Source organism: Mobula hypostoma, chromosome 30 (assembly GCF_963921235.1).
Source record: "Mobula hypostoma chromosome 30, sMobHyp1.1, whole genome shotgun sequence".
Classification (NCBI taxonomy): Eukaryota; Metazoa; Chordata; class Chondrichthyes; order Myliobatiformes; family Myliobatidae; genus Mobula; species Mobula hypostoma.
Window position 1 is genome coordinate 9,723,536 of NC_086126.1, and position 23,778 is coordinate 9,747,313.

At 47.5% G+C, this 23,778-nt stretch overlaps 1 protein-coding gene across 9 annotated transcripts in view; it reads right to left on the reverse strand.

Annotated features, from left to right (window-relative positions):
• LOC134339548 (spectrin beta chain, non-erythrocytic 1-like) overlaps window positions 1–23,778 on the reverse strand; it is a 509,093-nt gene that overhangs the window by 40,584 nt on the left and 444,731 nt on the right. For all 9 annotated transcript variants that reach the window (XM_063036164.1, XM_063036163.1, XM_063036170.1 and 6 more), the window contains 5 exons: window positions 15,889–16,113; window positions 14,206–14,295; window positions 9,130–9,408; window positions 7,172–7,302; window positions 2,694–2,898 (listed from right to left, as the gene is read on the reverse strand). In XM_063036164.1, the coding sequence (XP_062892234.1) occupies window positions 2,694–2,898; window positions 7,172–7,302; window positions 9,130–9,408; window positions 14,206–14,295; window positions 15,889–16,113 (930 nt within the window). The remainder of the gene's footprint in view (window positions 1–2,693; window positions 2,899–7,171; window positions 7,303–9,129; window positions 9,409–14,205; window positions 14,296–15,888; window positions 16,114–23,778) is intronic.

The window sequence follows — 23,778 nt, forward strand, 5'->3', positions numbered from 1 at the left end:
ATTGTGCGAGGGACATCTTCATTCTGTACCATTGTAAAGCGGGCAGGGGAAAATAAATTTTTAAAAATCATGCTAATTAGAACACCATCCGTTACATTACTGCAGAGGGAAGGTTAGCCATACCAAGTGATTTTGTGTATTTTTATACTTATGAATATCTGTGAAAGTGGAATCCATTCGTAACTTGGGGAATGACCTCTACAGGTTAATTTTAATTCCCAATTTTAGTCTGATTTTCGATTATATCATACAGCTATATAACCCATGGGTTACAGAATATCCGGTTCAAAGACACAAGAGGTACTGCAGAAATCTACAGCAATACACACAATGACTTGTATTTTTTTTTCTTTCTCCTGTGCATCAACTGTTGGTCTACCTTTTTTTCCTTTAAATTGGGTTCTTTCAGGTTTCTTGCTTTGCGGCTCCCTGTGGGCAAGCAAATCTCACGGTTGTATAATTTATGCATTCTTTGGTAATGGAATCTTGATGTGCTGGAGGTTCAGGCAGCAATCGTGATGGGAATAAACAGTCAACGTTTCGGGCCCAGACCCTTCATCAGGACTGTGAAGGGTCTTGGACTGAAAGGTTGGCTGTCTGACCAGCTGAGCTCCTCCAGCACATTGTATATTTCCAGTTCAAAGTTCAAGATAAATTTTATTATCAAAGTACATAGATGTCACCATATACAACCCTGAGATTCATCTTCTTGTGGGCAAACTCAACAAGTCTTTGAAATAATAACTGCAACAAACTCAATAAAAGACTGTCCAACTCGGGCATTCCACCAGAGTGGAGAAGACAACAAACTCTGCAAATGCATAAATTAGAAATAATAATAATAAATAAATGAGCAATAAATACCGAGAGCATGAGATGAAAGTTGTGTCCACTGCTTCTTGGAACATTACTGTGCTCATAAATGTGACGATGAGCAGCACCTCCTCAGAGTGGGTTCCTGATCTCTCTGATTCTTGGAGTGAGATTTCTTTCCTGCCCGCTATGATCTTAAATCCATGCCCACCCCCCCCATTATCACCCTGCCTGCCAAGTGATATCTCCTTCCTACTTAGCATACCTCAGCCTCCCGCAATTGTGTTCACCACAGACGTTTCTGAAGGAAACGACCTACGTGCCCAACCTTTTATTGTAGTTACAATTCTCTCAGTGAAGTAAGGTCACAATACCCCCTGCACCTTGCTCTGTAGTCAGCTCTCTTCTGTAATATGCTGATAGTTATGAACTGATTAGCATTTTAACAATTGATGAGTAACTGAACCCATTTGTTTAACTGTCTCCTTTTTTTTTTTGAGTGGAAATATCCATGCACGCCAAGGGCATTCTGTCATTTTTGCTCAGTGCACCGAGAGCAGGAGCCCTTGTCTGTGTAATTATTTACTGGGATACAGTGCGGAATAGTGCCCTCTGGCCCTTCGAGTCCAGCAACCCCCAACTTAACCCTCGGCTAATTATGGGACAATTTACAATGACCAGCTGGCGCGTCACTGGACTGTGGGAGGAAACCCACACGGTCACGGGGAGAACATACTAACTCCTTACAGGCAACAGTGGGAATTGAACTGGGTCGCTGGTACTGTGAAGCATTGTGCTAACCACACTCCACTTTCCAAAGACGTACAGACGGGTCAGTGTGTGTAATTGGCTCGTTAGGCCGGAAGGGTCTGCTACTGTGCCGTATCTCTAAATAAAAACTAGACTAATACCCCGAGGCTTCTAATGTTGATCCAAGGACAGGAGTTGAAAATATCCAGTCACATTCGCAGTGAGCACAAAACCACCTGGTTGCAACAAAGAACTATTTTGTTCGTTAATGTTTTTTACTGGAGGAAATCCACAGTCTTTACCAGGTGACTCCACATGCATTAATGTGTTTGACCTCAGAAATGCTCCAACAAGCTCACGATGCGATTAGAGATGATCTTGCCAACAACACCAGCACCCTGGGTGTTACGTACGTATGGAGCAAGAACTGCAACTGAGTAGTATAAATATTTTTTACTTGTTTAGTAATAGTACACGCAGGGCAACTTACAGTGTGGACAAAAGACATGTGCCCTTGAAAGCCCGTGCCCAAGAGGGATTGCACGCAGGAGGCCAAATCGATTCACTGTGCAATCGATCGGCCACACGCGCGCTCGCCACATTCTCTCAATCCATCTGATTCGGTACACTGTCAATGGATGAGATGGCTTTGGGATGCAAGAACTCCAAACAGTGGAGTCAATCAGGAAGTAATCAGAGATCAGGACTCACACCAACAGTTACTACCCCTCTTGAACAAAAGGAGATAACTACACTCATTTCTGTTGTTCCCCACAACCAATGCTCTCACTTTAAGGACTCTTTATCCTGCTATTTCATGCTCTCATTATTTATTGGTATTTATTGATATTTGCATTTGCACAGTTTGCTGTTCACTGATCCTGTTTACAGTTACTATTCTATAGATTTGCTGAGTATGCCCGCAGGAAAATGAATCTCAGGGTTGTACGTCGTGATGTGTATGTACTCCGATAACAAATTTTACTTTGAACTTTTGAGATATAAGGTGGGTGACTGCAAAAAGATTAAACAAATGCTCAGCCCCTTCAACTTGTACTCATCTCAATCTGTCAGTTACAAACGGAATGGATGGGATGGGAGGCGTTTAAAGAAGGCACTTCGTTACTTACGGTGACATGCTCGTAGTCCTGACCCAGCTCGTGGGAGCCTGCCACTATCTCCCGCTCGGCGATCCACTGCTCCAGGTCGTCCACCTCCCGCTTGAGCTGACAGAGACGCAGGCGCTCCTGTAGCTTCTCCCTCCGCTCCTCCGCCAGGTCTTTCAGGCCGGCGTACAGCTTGTCCACCTGCGACTGCCTCAGGGTAATACGGTCACTGCGCGGGTGAAAGTTCTCACGTAAGTCTGAAGCGCCAAATCCGCAATTACTGTACACCCGGGAGAACGCTCAGACCCACGGTTTTGCTGCCATCCATCATATTTTGTTTTAATTTATGTGCAGGTTACGGGTGCCTGCGAGACTGGAGTTTATAGCCTCTGTGGTGACGGTGGCGGTGAACAGTCGCTGTCAATGTGGTGTAAGTGCTCTCAAAATGCTATTGAGTCTCTATCTACTTTCTGACCCTCAGGGTTCTTCCGGGAGTCAGGAATTACGAGCAGTCTTAATTCTAATGATCGCTTCTTTTAACGTAGAAACATACAAATACTAAGCAAACTAAATAAAGAGCTGAGAGGCAAAGCATACGGAGACAAAAAGATAGAAAAGAATAAAAGATGGCGCCTTTGAAATAGCCATCACTTCTATAATTGAGATAAGGAACTCCTTAAGATAGAAATAAGCTAGTTAATAGGCTATGTAATTAAATTAATTACATCATGTGGGTCCGGTGCTAATAGTTAGCCAATGAAAAATGAGAATGGTGATAAACTGTTAGTTTAGCTGCCATACCGCTTTCTGCCGGTTAAGAATGAACCACCACATACTGTGCAAAATACATAAAAACTACAAATCTAATAAAAAGAATTTATATTTAAAAAAAAGTGGTTTCCAACAATGCTACTAGTGTGGCAGTGAAGAAACAGGAAGACATTTCCAGGTCAGGGTGGCAGAGGGAAATCTGTCATGTGGTGTTCCCATATAGGCACCTTTGTCTTTGAAGGTATAGAGGTCCTCGATCTGAGGGGTACAGGAAAAGAGTAGTCTAGGCAATGTTAGCCTTCATTTCGAGAGGACTAGAATATAAAAGCAAGAGGCTTTATAAGGCATTATAAGACAAGATCGCACTTGGAGTATTGTGAGCAGTTTTGAGCCTCTAAGAAAGGATGTGCTGGCATTGGAGAATGTTCAGGGGTGATTTACGAGAATGATACTGGGACTGAAAGGGTTAATGTATGAGGAGCTCTGATGGCTCTAGGCTTGTACTTGCTGGAGTTTAGAAGAATGAAGGGGGAATCTCATTTAAATCTATCATATATTGAAAGTCCTAGACAGAGTGGATGTGGAGAGAATGTTTCCTATAGTGGGGGACCAGAGGGCACAGCCTCAGAATAGAAGGATGTTCCTTTCATAAAGAGATAATGAGGAGTTTCTTTCGCCAGGAGGTGGTGAACGTGTGGAATTAACTGCCACAGACGGCTGTGGAGGCCAAGTCATTTGGTATATTTAAAGTGCAGGTTTATGTGTTCTTGATTAGCAAGGGTGTCAAGGTTATGGAGAAAAGGCGAGAGACGGGGCTGAGAGCAACAAATCAGTCATGATGAAATAGTGGAGCAGACTCGACGGGCTGAATGGCCTATTTCTGCTCCTATGTTCGTGGTCTTATGGTCAAAGTAACTGCAGGGCATTTTGCTGATGGCAAACTCTGCAGACATGTTACAACAGTAAAGGTGGGTGATCGAATAAGATGATTAATAGGTCTGTTGTGATGACCTTTTAACCTTTTCTCTGAGATCAATCCAACCCTTTCCTCCTATACAGCCTTCCAAGCAATCATACCCCTAAACTGGACCTTGTAGAAGATGGAAGGGCTTTTGGTAGTCAGGAGCTAAATCACTTGCTACAGGTCACAAATCCTCCAAATTCTCTTGCAATCACAACACCTACATGGGTAGACCAGCTGCTTCTTTCAGTGGTGAATCCATTTGCCAATGGAGGACCCTGTACCGCTAAATGTTAAAGGGGTTAGACTCTTTCTCTCGGTAGAAATGGTTTTATGCAATCAATACCTGCTCTACATTTTGTGTTGTATGCAGGTGTGGACTGCTTCATTATCTATATCAAGTTCCACAGACTCTAGTAAGTCAAACAGCTTTTCATACCAATTACAGATAACAACTGGATTAAACCAAAGTAATTCCCAATCTAGAGTTCCCAGGGCCTTACCAAAACTACGCCCATATTCTATGGCCTTCATAAATCAAAGTATTGAGTGCAGGAGATAGGATGCTATGTTCAAGTTGTATAAGGCATTGGTGAGACCTAATTTGGAGTATTGTGTGCAGTTTTGGTCACCTACTGACAGGAAAGATGTGAATAAAGATGAAAGAGTACAGAGAAAATTTATAAGGATGTTGCCGGGTCTGGAGGACCTGAGTTATAAGGAAAGATTGAATAGGTTAGGAGTTCATTCCTTGGAACGTAGAAGATTGAGGAGAGATTTGATAGAGGTATACACAATTATGAGGGGTATAGATACAGTAAATGCAAGCAGGCTTTTTCCACAGAGGTTGGGTGGGACTACAACTAGAGGTCATGGGTTAAGGGTGAAAGGTGAAAAGTATAAGGGGACCATGAGGGGCAACTTCTTCACTCAATGGGTTGTGAGAGTGTGGAACAAGCTGCCAGTGGAAGAGGTGCACACGAGCACAATTTCAACGTTTAAGAGAAGTTTGGCCAGGTACACGGATAGTCGGGGTATGGAGGGCGGTGGTCCCGTTGCTGGTCAATGGGAGTCGACAGCTTAAATTGTTTGGTATGGACTCGATGGACTGAAGGGCTTGTTTCTGTGCTGTCCCTTCTCTATGACTCAATTATATGGGGTCAGCATTAATATTTCACTTTGACAAATGAGGTGTTGAGCAGAAATCTCACACCTCCCAGTGTTACTGATGAAACTGGTATGAGGGCATTTGAATCAGCAGATGGGGTGGAGGGAGTAATGATCCCCACTGGGAGCTAAGGGGGGGAGGGGGAAGGGGGAGAGGAGGGGGGAGAGGAGGAGGGGGAGAGGAGGAGGGGGAGAGGAGGGGGGGAGAGGAGGAGGGGGGAGAGGAGGAGGGGGGAGAGGAGGAGGGGGAGAGGAGGAGAGGGGAGAGGAGGAGGGGGAGAGGGGAGGAGGGGGAGAGGAGGAGGGGGAGAGGAGGAGGGGGGAGAGGAGGAGGGGGAGAGGAAGAGGAGGAGGAGGGGAAGAGGAGGAGGGGGGAGAGGAGGAGGGGGAGAGGAGGAGGGGGAGAGGAGGAGGGGAGAGAAGGAGGGGAGAGAAGGAGGGGGAGGGGGGATGGGGGAGGGGAGGAGGGGAGGGGGGATGGGGGAGGGGAGGAGGGGGAGAGGAGGAGGGGGAGAGGAGGAGGGGGAGAGGAGGAGGGGGAGAGGGGAGGGGAGGAGGAGGGGAGGGGAGAGGAGGGGGAGGGGGGATGGGGGAGGAGGGGGATGGGGAGGAGGGGAGAGAAGGAGGGGGAGGGGGGAGAGGAGGAGGGGGGAGAGGAGGAGGGGGAGGGGAGAGAAGGAGGGGGAGGGAGGAGGGGAGAGAAGGAGGGGGAGGGGGGATGGGGGAGAGGAGGAGGGGGGAGAGGAGGAGGGGGAGAGGAGGAGGGGGAGAGGAGGAGGGGGGAGAGGAGGAGGGGGAGAGGAGGAGGGGAGAGGAGGAGGGGAGAGAAGGAGGGGGAGGGAGGAGGGGAGAGAAGGAGGGGAGGGGGGATGGGGGAGGAGGGGAGAGAAGGAGGGGGAGGGGGATGGGGGAGGAGGGGGAGGGAGGAGGGGGAGGGAGGCCAAGAGGACGAGGGTGAAGAGGACATTTACATGTATTAGGAACTTGCCATGGTGTGTTGATGTGACACGCAACAAAAAACATTCAATAATTATGAAGAATTGTATAAACATAATGCTAGAAGTACGGATATGGAATAAAATGTTCATAAATGCCAGCATGTATTTACAATGGAAAAAGCATTATAACAATTGGTTTAACGTGTTTACAGCGCAGTGACTGAGGTAAGATAGAGGGGGAAGAGGTTGGGGGTTTGAACGAGAATGGTTGATCTCAGATTAACTGCCAGGTGGAAGAAACTTCTAAGGTGGTGTGAAGTTTTTGGTGTTATAGCCCTATAGTGATTTCCAGAGGATTATATGATGCCCGTGATGCTGCTGTGAGCGAATTTTTCACTGCACCTGTGTACTTGTGCATATGACACTGAACTCAACTTTGGTAAGGAAATGCTGACGGGTATAGCCATCTCAGTCATCGAGACCCCAGCATTGAAAGGGGAGAAATCAGATATCAGTGTCCTCTCCTACAACAAGCCCAACGATCCTGACGCAATAAAAGAGGAAGTCAATTTGGGGTATTACTTGGCAAAGTGATAGGACCCCCGGCAGCTGTGGCTCTGAAACGGAAACCTCACAACGCATTGCTATACAGAGTTGGCACTGACCTCTCAGGGTGGCTGTTTGTTACCAGGTTCCTGCTGAGGTTGGAGAGCTGGTGAATAGCTTGTGTGTAGTCCTCCAGTGACTGCTCCACCACCCGGTGCTTCTTCACCATTGCCATTGCACTCTGTTCATCCTTTTCACACAAGAACTGCAGTTAAGACTGGAGAGCAATTCACCAACAAACACGCCCCACCCAAACCAAATGCCGCCGCCTGCTATCCGCTGTTCGGAACTAGCTGGGCAAACTGGCTACTGCAGGAGAGGGAAATTATAACACAAAACCGCCGTAATAAATGAGTTCAACACACAAGAGATTCCGCAGATGCTGGAAATCCACCCGGAATTCTGGAGGAACTCAGCAGTTGGGGCAGCATCACCGGAGAGAAATAAACAGTCGTTGGTTCAGGCCAAGACCCTTCATCAGTTTTCAGTCCGAAATAGCAACTGTTTATTCCCCTCCACAGATGCTGCCTGGTCTGCTGAGCTCCTCCAGCATATTCTGTGCGATACAATAAATGAGCTGATGTACTGTGGAATATACCTTGACCTCACGGACTCAACATATACAACATGGCATCTGAACTCCAAAATTTGTTCCTTTTTTTAAGTGAGGTAGCAGGCAGGCACTTTCAAAGGTTACCAAATGGATTCTTCAGCCAGGTCTCTTTGCAGAGAGAAATTGAAAATATGTCCCATAATGTCCCACATGTGGGCACGTGGCCAAGTGGTTAAGGCATTGGACTAGCGACCTGAAGGTCGTGAGTTCAAGCCCCAGCCGAGGGAACGTGTTGTGTCCTTGAGCAAGGCACCTACTCACACATTGCTCTGTGACAACACTGGTGCCAAGCTGTATGGGTCCTAATGCCCTTCCCTTGGACAACATTAGTGTCGTGGAGAGGGGAGACTTGCAGCATGGGCAACTGCTGGTCTTCCACACAACCTTGCCCTGGAGAGTGAAGACTTTCCAGGTGCAGATCCATGGTCTTGCAAGACTAACGGATGCCTTTTCAATGTCCCAATATTTTCCTCCGGGAGTAAGGGAAGACGATGATTATATGACGGTGCTCACTAGCAGACAATTTGAGTCTGCGCATACATCCTAGTTTGGGTTACTAGGAACCAGGCAAGCTTTACAGGGACATCCAGGAAGGGGCATTCTTTACAGGAGCTTCAAGGGACTCTGGCAAGGTTTCTTGGGAAAAGATCATGTTTGCCTTGTTGGAAAAAGACAATTGTTTTCTTGAGAAAAGACAATGTTCGCTGGGTCTCCCAGGAGTGGCAGCAATGTTTGCAGAGCTCCTCAGGAGAAATGTTTGTGGGGGCTTGCAGAATAACCATCAACTTTTGCAGGAGTTCCTGGAAGAAGGATAACATGCTACCTGGAAGAGAGGCAACTTTCCTCAGGGAGTCCCCAGCAAATGTTAACGTGGTCCATGGACCACGTTAACATTTGCTGGGGACTCCCTGAGGAAGGACATTGTTTTCAGAGTCTTCCTGGGAGAGGATCAATGCTTGAGGGGCTTCCTGGGAACTGGACAATATTTGAAGGGCTCCCTTGGAACGTGTCAAGGTTTCCAGGAACCCTTAATCCACAGAAATGTTTGACAGCACCTGCTTGCTAGGTCCAAGATCGGCCAATTTTCGCTTCATGGTCAAGTCTAGTAGCAGTCCTTTCTTTGGTCCCACATCCCAATCAGTGAGGGAGTGATTTGAACATCAAGTTCAGCCCTGATCACTTTAAACGGTCCCACTCTCGGTCACAAGCTGGCAGTAATACTACAGAGTATTACTGTAGTATTACTCTGACAAAGGAAGCAATCCTGGCTCATTTCTATTAAATTCTGTTTTAAAAACGCCATAATTGATTTTCTACATATATCTGGCACCCGACTATCGAATGAGTGCGTGCAAAATGCAGGTATTTCTTTGAACTGTATACGGTTTGATTTTTTTTTGGTACCTTAGCCCTCTCTTCTGACATCATGTGAAGCTCTTGCTCGCCCATCCAAGCCTCAGCCTCAGCCGCGTCAAAGTAGAACTGCTGAGCCTTTTGGGATTCCTGCAGCCGATCGTTGCGTTTGTCCGTCTCCTCTTTCAGCTGCTTCCACATCTGCTGGAGGTCCCCCAGGCGGGCTCGCAGCACCTCCGAATCGATGCGCCCTGCTTTGGCCATCGTCTCTCCACGCTCCGCGATATCGTCTATTCGGGGCTGGTGACCCTGGATCTCCTTCTGAAGGGTCTGAAGGACCAAACGAAACATTAGCTATTTCCCCACTTTAGAATCGTCATAAAGATATTTAAACAGAGAGCAGGGAACAAGCCATAGAGCCCATCCGCACAGACACAGATGCTGGAAATCTACAGCAATACACACAATGTGCTGGAGGAGCTCGGCAGGTCAGGCAGCATCTGTGGATGGGAATAAACAGTCAATGTTTCGGGCTGAAACCCTTCATCAGGACTGGAAAGGAAGGGGGAAGAAGTCAGAATAAGGAGGTTGGGTGGGGAGGGAAGAAGTACAAGGTGGCAGGTGAAACCGGGAAAGGGGAAGGGATGAAGAAAAGAGCTGGGAAGTTGACTGGTGAAAGAGATACAGGGCTGGAGAAGGGGGGATCTGATAGGGGAGGACAGAAGACCATGGAAAGAAAGGGAAGGGGGAGAAGCACCAGAGGGAGGTGATGGGCCGGTAAGGAGAGAAGGTGTGAGAAAGGAAACAAGAATGGGAAATGGTGATGGAAGAGGGGCAATTACCAGAGTTTGAGAAATTGATGCTCATGCTATCAGGTTGGAGGGTACCCAGACGGAATATAAGGTGTTGCTCTTTCAACCTCAGTGTGGCCTCATCGTGACAGGGAGTAGAGGAAATCATGGACTGACATGTCAGAATGGGAATGGAAAGGAGAATTAAAATGGGTGGCCTCCAGCAAATCCTAATTTAGATTATGAGGACACTCAGTCCTTGTTTATTGTCATTTAGAAATGCATGCATTAAAAAAAATGATACAACTTTCCTCCAGAATAATTATCACAAGAAAACACAAGACAAACCAAGACTAAAACTGACAAAACCACATAATTATAACATATAGTTACAACAGTGCAAAGCAATACCATAATTTGATATAGAGCAGACCATGGGCACGGTAAAATAAAAAGTCTCAAAGTCCCAATAGCCTCATCATCTCACACAGGCAGCAGAAGGGAGAAACTCTCCCTTCCATGAACCTCCAAGCGCCGCCAACTTGCTGATGCAGCACCATTGGAAGCACCCGACCACAGCGGACTCCGAGTCCGTCCGAAAACTTCCAGCTTCCAACCAGCCCCTCTGACACAGCCTCTCCGAGCACCATCTCTGCCGAGCACTTCGACCCCGCCCCGGCCGCCGAGCAACAAGCAAAGCCGAGGACTCGGGGCCTTCCCCTCTGGAGATTCTGGATCACACAGTCGCAGCAGCGGCGAAACAGGCATTTCAGAAGTTTCACCAGATGTTCCTCCGTGCTGTCATGTCCATCTCCATCAAATCAGGATTGTGCACGGCACCCTACTTGACAAATAACAGACATCACCACCGGAGTGGCCGCTGCGAGCTGCGTCACGCTGCCATCTTCTCCTCCCTCCAATTTTTGTGGCAGATACAGTGAAGGTGCTCAAGGAAGCCATCAAGCCTGCTCTGCTGATCATCACAAAGCTGAAGTCCGTACCTCAAGCCCTCTTTCACCCTGAACTCCAGGTTCCTATTCCCTTAAAGTTTGAAAATATATCAACCTCCATCTCGAATACAATAAACACAGCTCCATATTAAAAATAACGATCCTGACCCTTCAGGCCAACAGCGCCTCTGTAACCAACTTCTTAACAATCTCAACAAAGTTTGGAGCTATTTCCTATCCCGGCTCAGCTTTTGATTCTGACTTCTGCAAGTTCTCAGTTCCGTGACCGGAGCTTCCCATTTACCTCACTGTTTATGGGACTTGCTACGATTTGTGGCTGCCCCATCCAAAACGGTCAAAAGGTGTTGGAATAGAGTCTCAAATTGTTATTTTTCTTGCAGTTTAACTTCATTAATAGCTTGCTCAATTTTTATATGACCCTCATTCCTTTATTTCATAAGGAGCTTGAGGCCAAAAACACTCAGAAACTTCTACAGATGTATGGTGGGGAGCATTCTAACTGGCTGCATCAGTTGGGGGGGGGGGGTGGTTACTGTACAGGATTGAAGTGAGCTGCAGAGAGTTGTAAACTCAGTCAGCTCCATCATGGATACTAGCCTCCGTAGTGTCCAGGACATCTTCCAAGAAGCGATGCCTCAGAAAAGGCAGCGTCCATCATTAAGGACCCCCACTACCCAGGGCATGCCCTCTTCTCATTGCTGCCAGCAGGTACAGGAGCCTGAAGGCACACACTCAACGATTCAGGAACAGCTTCTTCCCCTCTGCAATTTGATTTCTGAATAGACATTAAACCCATAAACACTACCTCACTACTTTTTTATTACTTTGTTTTGCACTACTTAATGTAACTATTTAATATACATATTCATACTGTAATTCACAGGGTTTTTCTCCCCTCTATTATTGTACTGCTGCTGCAAAGTTCACAAATTTCAGGACATATGCCGGTGATATTAAACCTGATTCTGATAAATGAGAGAGAGGGGGAGAGGGAGGGAGAGGGAGAGAGGGGGAGAGAGTGTGTGTGTGGGTGTGTGTGTGGTGTGTGTGTATGTGTGTGTGTGTGTGTGTGTGTGTGTGTGTGTGTGTGTGTGTGAGTGTGAGTGTGTGTGTGAGTGTGAGTGTGTGTGGTGTGTGAGTGTGTGTGTGTGTGAGTGGTGTGTGTGGTGTGTGTGTATTTGTTCAGATAATTTTCTGTAATTGTAGTTACTGTATTTTTCTGTATTCTGTATTTTTCCAGAAGTTTCTCTGTCACGCTCCTGAACTTATTTCACCTTTTATCAATGGAATGTCCTTTATCTTTCTATTCTGAACTGGACTTGAGGGTACAATGACCACGAATTCTTTGTTCTTTTTTCTTCGTTCTCTCCCTTGTTCTCAATGAGTTGATTAGTGTTATTTCCTTCTTTTGAAACCGAATAAAATGGCTCAAGATTTACACCTTATTTTCCACTTCTGAAGAACGTCAGCATCAAACATCTCTAGATCCAACGTCAAATATGAACGCTACGACATAACACAGAACTCAGCCAGTCAAACAGCATCTCTGGAAGGAGGTTATACAGATTCCAGCCTCTGGTTTATTCAAAGATTGAAAGTACTTTTATTATCAAAGTACGTATGCAGTATACAATCCTGAGATTTGTCTTCCCACTGACAGTCACGAAACACAGAAAGAAAACCATGGAACTCGTTCAAAGAAAATCTACCAAAGCCCCAGCTTGCAAAAAAAAACCCCAGAACAAATCACACAAGTGGCAAACAAAAACCGAGTGAAAAACACAGAATATAAAACACCAAACCATAAATCATTGAATAGTCTAGGAATATTTAATTCATTTCAATCTAGCGCTCGGTCAGTCGTTGACTGAAGGCGGCAGAGCTAGTCTGCTCCAAAATAGCAACCAAGAAAAAAAAGGAGCAGCCAGAAACCAAAAACACATCATAATATGAACTACAGAGACCAATCCACAATTCATGTCGATTAACCCTTGCCCAAGACCCAGGACTCTGGCACCATTGAGCGAAAGGGGGGGGGCGCGCGGGGGGGGGGAGAGAGAGATAGAGAGAGAGAGATAGTGAGAGAGAGATAGAGAGAGAGAGATAGAGAGAGAGAGACCATTTGAATTTTGTTTTCCATTACTAACATTTTAACCTCTTTTATGACTTCTCAAAATTAATCATGGTCAAGGTCAAATCAGTCTACTGTTAGAGCCTGTTATCTACATTTTGGCGGCCTGATTTCTCGCCGATCGGGCAATATGGCGCTTTGCTGTCTCAGGGAACGTTCCATGAGAATGCCAACAAAGCTTGCGGCGCAGAGGCCAGGGGTGCGAGCCCATCTCTCGCCGACTAAAGCGCCAAGAAAGATTGAAATCATTGAGGTGGGTGCGGAGGCCGAGCGAGTGTTCAGCACTGTCTACTGGCCTCTCGCTCCTTAAATATACCCAATGACCTGGCCTCCACAGCCGCTTCAATTTCACCACAGAAGTAAAAAGGAGTGAGGTAGTGTCCATGGGTTCAATGTCCATTCAGAAATCGTATGGCAGAGGGGAAAAAGCTGTTCCTGAATCACTGAGTGTGTGCCTTCAGGCTTCTGTACCTCCTTCCTGATGGTAGCAATGAGAAGAGGGCATGTCCTGGGTGATGGGGGTCCTTAATGATGGATGCCACCTTTTTGAGGCATCGCTCCTTGAAGATGTCCTGGATACTACGGAGGCTGGTGCCCATGATGGAGCTGACTGAGTTTACAACTCTCTGCAGCTTGCTTTGACTCCGTGCTATAGTAACACCACCCCCCACCCCCACACCAGTATTAGCCAGTCAGAATATTCTCCATGGTACATCTGTGGAAGTTTTCGATTGTTTCAGGTGACAAACCAAATCTCCTCAAACTCCTAATGAAATATAGCCGCTGCCTTGCCTTCTTTGTAGCTGCATCGATATGCTGGGATCAGGTCAGGTCCTCGGAGACATTAACACCCGGGAGCTTGAAATTGCTCGCCCTCTCCACTTGTGATCCGTCTATGAGGACTGGTTTTATCAACCTGCAGTCTCTAGTATTACATACTGAAATCCCTTTCACCATATCCGTGCAAACCACCCTCTCCTTGACTGGTTATTACACCAGTGTCACAGAAGGGCAAAAAAAAATTAATTATGAGCTGGATGAGAGTAATCTGCAATTGACGGCCTTACAGAGCAAAGGTTACACACTGTATCTGTGTCGGCAAGTCTGCCAAGGCACACGTGGGCAATTACTTCAGTGAGGAACAGATGTGCAGGAGCAGGTGTTCGGCAAGTCTTGTTGGAACGCGGAGCGTTTTCCTGAAAAGGAAGCGACCCCAGTCGTGCCCGGGACTCACCTGGTTCTTTTTAATGAGCAGCTGCACCGTTGGCAGATTGCTTCCGTGGTCAGTGGAGGTAGCAAGTGGCATCCGCTCATTCACCCACAGCTGGAGGGGGGGAGAGAGGGGAGGGGAGAAGGGGGAGAGGAGAGGGAGGCAGGAGGGGGAGAGGTGATGGGAGAGAGAGAGGGAGGGAGGGAGGTATGGAGAAGGAGAGGAAGGGGAGGGGAGGAGGGAGAGAGGGAAGAGAGAGAAATTATGACTTTGCAAGATTCTAAACACATCTAATAGAACAATTTAAAACAAATGCAATTGAATTCTCCTCTAAAGTAGGACTCCATTTTTAGCTAGGTTGGCAATGAAACAAAATACATACGTATTTTCCTGCAGTTCAAACATTAAGTCAATGCTAGACTCCTCGATTTGTTGAACGCAGGTTTTGCTGGAATCACACCTCCAGTCAGAAACCTGCCCCTTAAATCTGGGACTTGCATAGTAATTGATAAGCCCAGCGCAGGGAGAAGGCCAACATGCACAGAATCCTGGAGGAATTCAGCAAGTCAGGCAAAGAGAATAGTCAGAGTCTTGAGCCAAGACCCTTCATCAAGACCCCTCCATAGACCGTTCCCAACTTGCCGAGCTCCTCCAGGATTTTGGGCGCTTTGCTCTGGCATATACAGAACCTCCTGTGTTTAGGACAGGGACAGGGCCAGATTATGGGCATTGCTGTATTAAAAAAATAATTCCCATATTACTGATACTGCTGATAGCATTAACTACACTATACTCAAAGGCTTGCTGGACATTTTAGAGTCAACACAAAGATATACAGCTGGAACTGCATGCAGTCCAGGCAGGAGAGGGAAGGCAGATGTCCTTTCCCTTGGGCATTAGTGATGCCAACAGGCATTTATGACATCTCAATGGCCTCCCGCTCATCACTAAAGATAGTGTAGTTTTCCCAGAAAGGTCACTGAATGGAAGGAAGCTATCAAGTCCACACACCCCACCCTCTCTCCAAATCCCTGCTGATTGCCCCCCCCCGCCCCAAGTAGGTTTATCCAGCTCATTTTTGAATATCACAAAATTCCCATTCCCGTTCCGACAGGTCGGTCGGTCCATGGCCTCCTCTCGTGCCACGATGAGGCCACCCTCAGGGTGGAGGAGCAACACCTCATATTCCATCTGGATAGCCTCCAACCTGATGGCATGAATATCGATGGGCAGGTGAGAAGAGCTAAAAGGCCAGAGTGGGGAATTGAAGAGGGGAGGGGGAGGGAAAAATTACCGGAAAGAAAAATCGATATTCCTTTTCTCCTACGGTCCCTCTCCTCTCCTATCAGATTCCTTCTTCTCCAGCCCTTGACCTTTCCCACCCACCTGACCTCTCTATCACCTTCCACCTATCCTCCTTCACCTCCCCCCCACATTTTTATTCTGGTGTCCTTCCCCCTCTTCCTCTCCAGTCCTGAAGAAGGTTCTCGGCCTGAAACGTCGAACGTTTATTCATTTCCGTGCAGATGGTCAGCCTGACCTGCTGAGTTCCTCCAGCATTTTGTGTGCGTTGCTTTGAATATCACAATTAAATCTGCCTCCTGTCTTCCTTCATGTGTACGTGGAAACACAGGATCAAGCAAGTATCTGATCCGTTATTTTATGGAGACAAAAAGATGGTGCAGTGAGTAAATCTTAGACACTTACAACTTCGTCCTCCAAATCCCGATTGAACTGATGGCCCTCTTTGGAGGCCAAGAGGTTTCTGCGCCTTTCTTCGACAGGCCTCATCATCTCTTGGAATCTCTCCTCCACCCTCCTCTGCTTGGCATCTATCTCCACGACATTCGTGTCCTCTTGCCCCAGGGCCTGCGCCTGGTTCTTCAGCTCTTCCAGCTCCTTTTGCCGGACCTGCATCTGATTTTCCAGCATCTGCAAGACATGGTGGGATGAAGAAAGGAAATTATAACATCATCATCAAGAACCACCCACCACCCGGGCCATGCTCTCTTCTCACAGCTGCCATTGGGGGCTGCTGCAGTAGAGGAGCCTTAGGTCCCACACCATGAGGTTCAGGAACAGCCACTGCCCTTTAATCATCAGGTTCCTGAACCAGCGTGGATAACTTCACTCACTTCAACACCGAACTGATTCCCACAACCTATGGGCTCACTCACACACTTCATCTGATGTTCTTGATATTAATTGCTTGCTTGTTTGTATAGTTATTCATTTATTCATTCATTCATTCCTGTCTGTCTGTCTCCTTCTTTTTGTATTTGCACAGTTTGCCGCAGGAAAGCAGCATCCATCATCGGGCAACACACATCAAAATTGCTGGTGAACGCAGCAGGCCAAGCAGCATCTATAGGAAGAGGCGCAGTCGACGTTTCAGGCCGAGACCCTTCGTCAGGACTAACTGAAGGAAGAGTGAGTAAGGGATTTGAAAGCTGGAGGGGGAGGGGGAGATGCAAAATGATAGGAGAAGACAGGAGGGGGAGGGATGGAGCCGAGAGCTGGACAGGTGATAGGCAGAAGGGGATACGAGAAGATCATGGGACAGGAGGTTCGGGAAGAAAGACAAGGGGTGGGGGGGGGGGACCCAGAGGATGGGCAAGGGGTATATTCAGAGGGACAGAGGGAGAAAAAGGAGAGTGAGAGAAAGAATGTGTGCATAAAAATCAGTAACAGATGGGGTACGAGGGGGAGGTGGGGCCTAGCGGAAGTTAGAGAAGTCGATGTTCATGCCATCAGGTTGGAGGCTACCCAGACGGAATATAAGGTGTTGTTCCTCCAACCTGAGTGTGGCTTCATCTTTACAGTAGAGGAGGCCGTGGATAGACATGTCAGAATGGGAATGGGAATGGGATGTGGAATTAAAATGTGTGGCCACTGGGAGATCCTGCTTTCTCTGGCGGACAGAGCGTAGATGTTCAGCAAAGCGGTCTCCCAGTCTGCGTCGGGTCTCACCAATATATAAAAGGCCACATCGGGAGCACCGGATGCAGTATATCAGCCCAGTCGACTCACAGGTGAAGTGATGCCTCACCTGGAAGGACTGTTTGGGGCCCTGAATGGTAGTAAGGGAGGAAGTGTAAGGGCATGTGTAGCACTTGTTCCGCTTACATGGATAAGTGCCAGGAGGGAGATCAGTGGGGAGGGATGGGGGGGACGAATGGACAAGGGAGTTGTGTAGGGAGCGATCCCTGCGGAATGCAGAGAGAGGGGGGGAGGGAAAGATGTGCTTAGTGGTGGGATCCCGTTGGAGGTGGCGGAAGTTACGGAGAATAATATGTTGGACCCGGAGGCTGGTGGGGTGGTAGGTGAGGTCCAGGGGAACCCTATTCCTAGTGGGGTGGTGGGAGGATGGAGTGAGAGCAGATGTACGTGAAATGGGGGAGATGCGTTTAAGAGCAGAGTTGATAGTGGAGGAAGGGAAGCCCCTTTCTTTAAAAAATGAAGACATCTCCCTCGTCCTAGAATGAAAAGCCTCATCCTGAGAGCAGATGCGGCGGAGACGGAGGAATTGTGAGAAGGGGATGGCGTTTTTGCAAGAGACAGGGTGAGAAGAGGAATAGTCCAGATAGCTGTGAGAGTCAGTAGGCTTATAGTAGACATCAGTGGATAAGCTGTCTCCAGAGACAGAAAGATCTAGAAAGGGGAGGGAGGTGTCGGAAATGGACCAGGTAAACTTGAGGGCAGGGTGAAAGTTGGAGGCAAAGTTAATAAAGTCAACGAGTTCTGCATGCGTGCAGGAAGCAGCGCCAATGCAGTCGTCGATGTAACGAAGGAAAAGTGGGGGACAGATACCAGAATAGGCACGGAACATAGATTTTTCCATAGATTGTTCATCATCATAGATGATCCATCATCGGGGACCCCCACCAGCCAGCTCGTGGTCTCTTCTCGCTGCTGCCATCAGGAAGAAGGTACAGGAGCCTCAGGTCCAGCACCACCAGGTTCAGGAACAGTTATCCTGAACCAGCGTGGATAACTTCACCCAACTCAACTATGAAGTGACTCCACAACCACTTTCAATCACGATTACACCCTCTATTTGTCTGTTTATTTATTTATTGCACTTGCACAGTTTCTCTTCTTTTGCACATTTGTTGCTTGTGTGTAGTTTTTCATCGATTCTGTTGTCTTTCTTTGTTCTACTGTGAATGCCTGCAAAAATGAATGCTGACGTATACATACTTGAATAATAAATTTCTATTCAACTTTGTAGAATAATTCAAATTTATTGTCATTTAACTATATAGGATGTATATAACATATAATAAAGGCATCAGTTAGTCTTGCGAGACCATGGATCTGCGCCTGGAAAGTCTTCACTCTCCAGGGCGCAGGCCTGGGCAAGGTTGTATGGAAGACCAGCAGTTGTCCATGCTGCAAGTCTCCCCTCTCCATGACACCGATGTTGTCCAAGGGAAGGGCATTAGGACCCATACAGCTTGGCACCGGTGTCGTCGCAGAGCAATGTGTGATTAAGTGCCTTGCTCAAGGACACAACACGCTGCCTCGGCTGAGGCTCGAACTCACGACCTTCAGATCGCTAGTCGAACGCCTTAACCACTTGGCCACGTGCCCACATATATATGGGTGTGTGTGTGTGTGTGTGTGTGTGTGTGTGTGTGCGTATATATATGCAAATATATACATATGGGTGTGTGTGTGTGTGTGTGTGTGTGTGTGTATATATAAATTAAATAATCATAAATATATTCGTATATAGAAACGTGACGTTTCTCCGAACCAGGGTGTAAGGCACAATAGCACACATAACACACACTTAGCACACGCTAACTTATAGAGGCAAGGATAAAATCTACCGATGAATTATGCATAAATTAAATATTGTCAGGTACAGAACAGATTAACCGGTGACACTTCGAATGCGATGTGGCAGGGAGTTCAGAATCCTGACGGCCTGAGGGAAGAAACTGTTTCCCATCCTGATCGTTCTTGTTTTTATGTATCGGAGTCTCCTGCCTGATGGTAGAAAGTCAAAGATGATGCTGGATGTATGTGGGATCCTTGATAATACCAAGGGGCCCGATTATGCCTTCTATATTTTTTTGGATTAATATTAAGACAGTACATCTTCATGTTACAGAGGGGTTGCATTCCTAAAATACCAATTGATTTGCAATTTTCCATAAGGCAAACCCTTAAAAATATCTGTTGTTTCACTCACATTTTACATTTACTTAACATCTTTCTCATATAAGTTCAGTAATAGTGAATTTTTTTCCCCTTATATTGGTCATGATTCCACTCCTTACACTACAGGGTTTCTTAAGTTGTTATAGTCAGCAGTGGTCACATGGGTAAGCTCCCACTACCTATTAAATGCTCCCAATGGTGTGCACCTCAAATAGCCTCCAATAACCGAGCCTAGCTTCTGGCCTTCATGTGCGGAACCATTTCTACTGACTGGAGAAGGGGCAAAGGTGGGTCACTGGCACCTTAAAACCAGTTGCTCCGGGCAGATGGGGCTTGTCAGCTCATCTAGAAGGAAAACTCTGATCTCAAACCTCCGCTGCCTTGTGGCTCTACCCAGTCATGAGGAACACTTAGGGAGTAAACCCTGAGAGAAAAATTTGGAGCTGGGGTCCCTAAGGCAGTCCAACATTGAGTTCAGTGTTGACTGGCAACTCATGTGATGCTGCTTGTACCAAACTGTATCAGTCTCTGCCGTCCCTTTGGGTTCATCAGATGCCTGGAGAGGGGGAACCAGCTACATGGCAACAGCTCGCTCCACACTTGCGTATCTAGCGTCTACCTGCTGAACCGTGTCTACGCCCACCTGGACAAGCCAGCGAGCACTGTGAGGGTCATGTTTTTTGACTTCTCCAGTGCGTTCAACACCATCTGCCCTGCTCTGCTGGGGGAGAAGCTGACAGCGATGCAGGTGGATGCTTTCCTGGTGTCATGGATTCTTGATTACCTGACTGACAGACCACAGTACGTGTGCTTGCAACACTGTGTGTCCGACAGAGTGATCAGTAGCACTGGGGCTCCACAGGGGACTGTCTTGTCTCCCTTTCTCTTCACCATTTACACCTCGGACTTCAACTACTGCACAGAGTCTTGTCATCTTCAGAAGTTTTCGGATGACTCTGCCATAGTTGGATGCATCAGCAAGGGAGATGAGGCTGAGTACATGGCTACGGTAGGAAACTTTGTCACATGGTGTGAGCAGAATTATCTGCAGCTTAATGTGAAAAAGACTAAGGAGCTGGTGGTAGACCTGAGGAGAGCTAAGGTACCGGTGACCCCTGTTTCCATCCAGGGGGTCAGTGTGGACATGGTGGAGGATTACAAATACCTGGGGATACGAATTGACAATAAACTGGACCGGTCAAAGGACACTGAGGCTGTCTACAAGAAGGGTCAGAGCCGTCTCTATTTCCTGAGGAGACTGAGGTCCTTTAACATCTGTCGGACGATGCTGAGGATGTTCTACGAGTCTGTGGTGGCTAGTGCTATCATGTTTGCTGTTGTGTGCTGGGGCAGCAGGCTGAGGGTAGCAGACACCAAAAGAATCAACAAACTCATTCGTAAGGCCAGTGATGTTGTGGGTATGGAACTGGACTCTCTGACGGTGGTGTCTGAAAAGAGGATGCTAAGTTACAAACAACACACATTGAAGTTGCTGGTGAACGCAGTAGGCCAGGCAGCATCTCTAGGGAGAGGTACAGTCGACGTTTCAGGCCGAGACCCTTCGTCAGGACTAACTGAAGGAAGAGCTAGTAAGAGATTTGAAAGTGGGAGGGGGAGGGGGAGATCCGAAATGATAGGAAAAGACAGGAGGGGGAGGGATGGAGCCAAGAGCTGGACAGGTGATAGGCAAAGGGGATACGAGAGGATCATGGGACAGGAGGTCCGGGGAGAAAGACAAGGGGTTGGGGGGAACCCAGAGGATGGGCAAGGGGTACAGTCAGAGAGACAGAGGGAGAAAAAGGAGAGTGAGAGAAAGAACGTGTGCGTAAAAATAAATAACGGATGGGGTACGAGGGGGAGGCAGACACACATTCTTTCTCTCACTCTCCTTTTTCTCCCTCTGTCCCTCTGACTATACCCCTTGCCCATCCTCTGGGTTCCCCATCCCCTTGTCTTTCTCCCTGGGCCTCCTGTCCCATGATCCTCTCGTATCCCCTTTGCCCATCACCTGTCCAGCTCTTGGCTCCATCCCTCCCCCTCCTGTCTTCTCCTATCATTTTGGATCTCCCCCTCCGCCTCCCACTTTCAAATCTCTTACTAGCTCTTCCTTCAGTTAGTCCTGACAAAGGGTCTCGGCCTGAAACGTCAACTGTACCTCTTCCTAGAGATGCTGCCTGGCCTGCTGCGTTCACCAGCAACTTTGATGTGTGTTGCTTGAATTTCCAGCATCTGCAGAATTCCTGTTGTATGCTGTCTAAGTTGCATGCTATCTTGGTCAATGTCTCCCATCCACTACATAATGTACTGGTTGGGCACAGGAGTACATTCAGCCAGAGACTCATTCCACCGAGATGCAGAACAGAGCGTCATAGGAAGTCATTCCTGCCTGTGGCCATCAAACTTTACAACTCCTCCCTTGGAGGGTCAGACACCCTGAGCCAATAGGCTGGTCCTGGACTTATTTCATAATTTACATATTACTATTTAACTATTTATGGTTCTATTACTATTTATTATTTATGGTGCAACTGTAACGAAAACCAATTTCCCCCAGGATTAATAAAGTATGACTATGACTTAAGAATCTTGCTTTTAAAATGGCCGATTGTGTGTGGGAAGGGGAGGGTGGCTTTAAGGCTCCAATGTTTTTCTGTCATTCATTCTTTGGGGGTTTTTTTCTGCCTGTTTCGTGGATGTCTGCGAAGAGTAAGAATTTCAGGTTGTATACTGTATACATTTTCTGATGTTAAATTGAACCACTGAACCAGTGAAAATGTGGAGACTGTGTGTGGTTTGACTGGATGCGGACACACAACTGAATATACTACTCAATGAGCCTGATGAAGGGTCTCGGCCCGAAACGTCGACTGTACCTCTTCCTATAGATACTGCCTGGCCTGCTGCGTTCACCAGCAACTTTTAAGTGTGATACTACTCAATGACATGAGTGATACCCCAGGTGAAAAGTCCTGGAGTTGCAGATGGAGCTGGACGTCACTGAATGTGCAATTATAACTTTTTGTCATGACCAACTGGATTGCAATTCTTTATTACACAACACAAAATTTGATGCATTTGCCAATTAAGATGCCCATTTTTGAAAAATAATTAGAGCAAAACAAACTGAAAGCAAAACTACAAACCAGTAAAATTTGAAGTGGTCAGAGTAAGTTTTGACGCGGTGCAAATTAATTCAGAGGTTAACACGAGTCATTTTTTGGAGTGAACGGCTTAAAGCGGGGTGACATGGTAGCGTAGCGGTCAGTGCAACGCCATTAAAGCGGTGGTGGACCGAGCTCAATTCCCACCGCTGTCTGTAAGGGGTACACACGTTCTCCCCGAGACCGCGTGGGTTTCCTCCCCCACCCCCGGGTGCTCCGGTTTCCTCCCCCACTCCGAAGATGTAGCAGTTGGTAGGTTAATTGGTCGTTGTAATTAGCCGAGAGTTGAATCGGGGATTGCCGGGTGGCGCGGCTTGAAGGGCTGGGAGGGCCTATTTCGCGCTGCATCTCGCTAAGTAAATAAATACACGGAAAGGGATTTGAGGCAGCACGGTTAGCACAATGCTTTATATTAGAGGCAACCTGGGTTCAATTCCTGCTGCTGTCCGTCAGGAGTTTGTCCATTCTCCCCATGGATTTCCCCCAGGTGCTTCGGTTTCCTCCCACATTCCAAAGGCATATGGATGAGTAAATTAATTGCTCACATGGGTGTTACGGGGCAGCGCGGTTTTCTGGGTCGGAAGGGCCTGTTACGAGAGGGCACGGCTTAAGGATTGAAGGGTGCCCATTCAGAACAGAAATGCGAGAAAAGAGGGTGGTGAATCTATGGAATTTGTTGCCACGGGCAGCAGTGGAGGCCAAGTCATTGGGTGTATTTAAGGCAGAGATTGATAGGTATCTGAGTAGCCAGGGCATCAAAGGTTATGGTGAGAAGGCGGGGGAGCGGGACTAAATGGGAGAATGGATCAGCTCATGAAAAACTGGCGGAGCAGACTCGATGGGCCGAATGGCCGACTTCTGCTCCTTTGTTTTGTGGTCTTTGTGGTTACCGATGTTGTATCTCAATGCCCGCTTTGCTGCCGCTGCTACTGTGTGGTAACCGGAATCTCCGGAGCAGAAGGCCCTGAAATCCTCGGCTTTGCGTGTTTCAACGGCCGGGGCGAGGTCGAAGGCACTCGGCAGAGGATGGCGCTCGGGAGGCTGTATCGGAGAGACTGGTCGGAAGCTCGAAGTTTTCGGACGGATGGACTCAGTGTCGGCTGTGGTCGGATGCTTCCAAGGCATCGGCAGTTGTCAGTGCCTGGAGGTTTATGGCAGGGAGTTTCTCCCTTTTGCTGCCTGCTATCAGGGACTCGGGAGTCGATCGACTCGGGGACTTTGAGATTATCTTTACCGTGCCCATGGTTTGTTCTTCATCAAATCATGG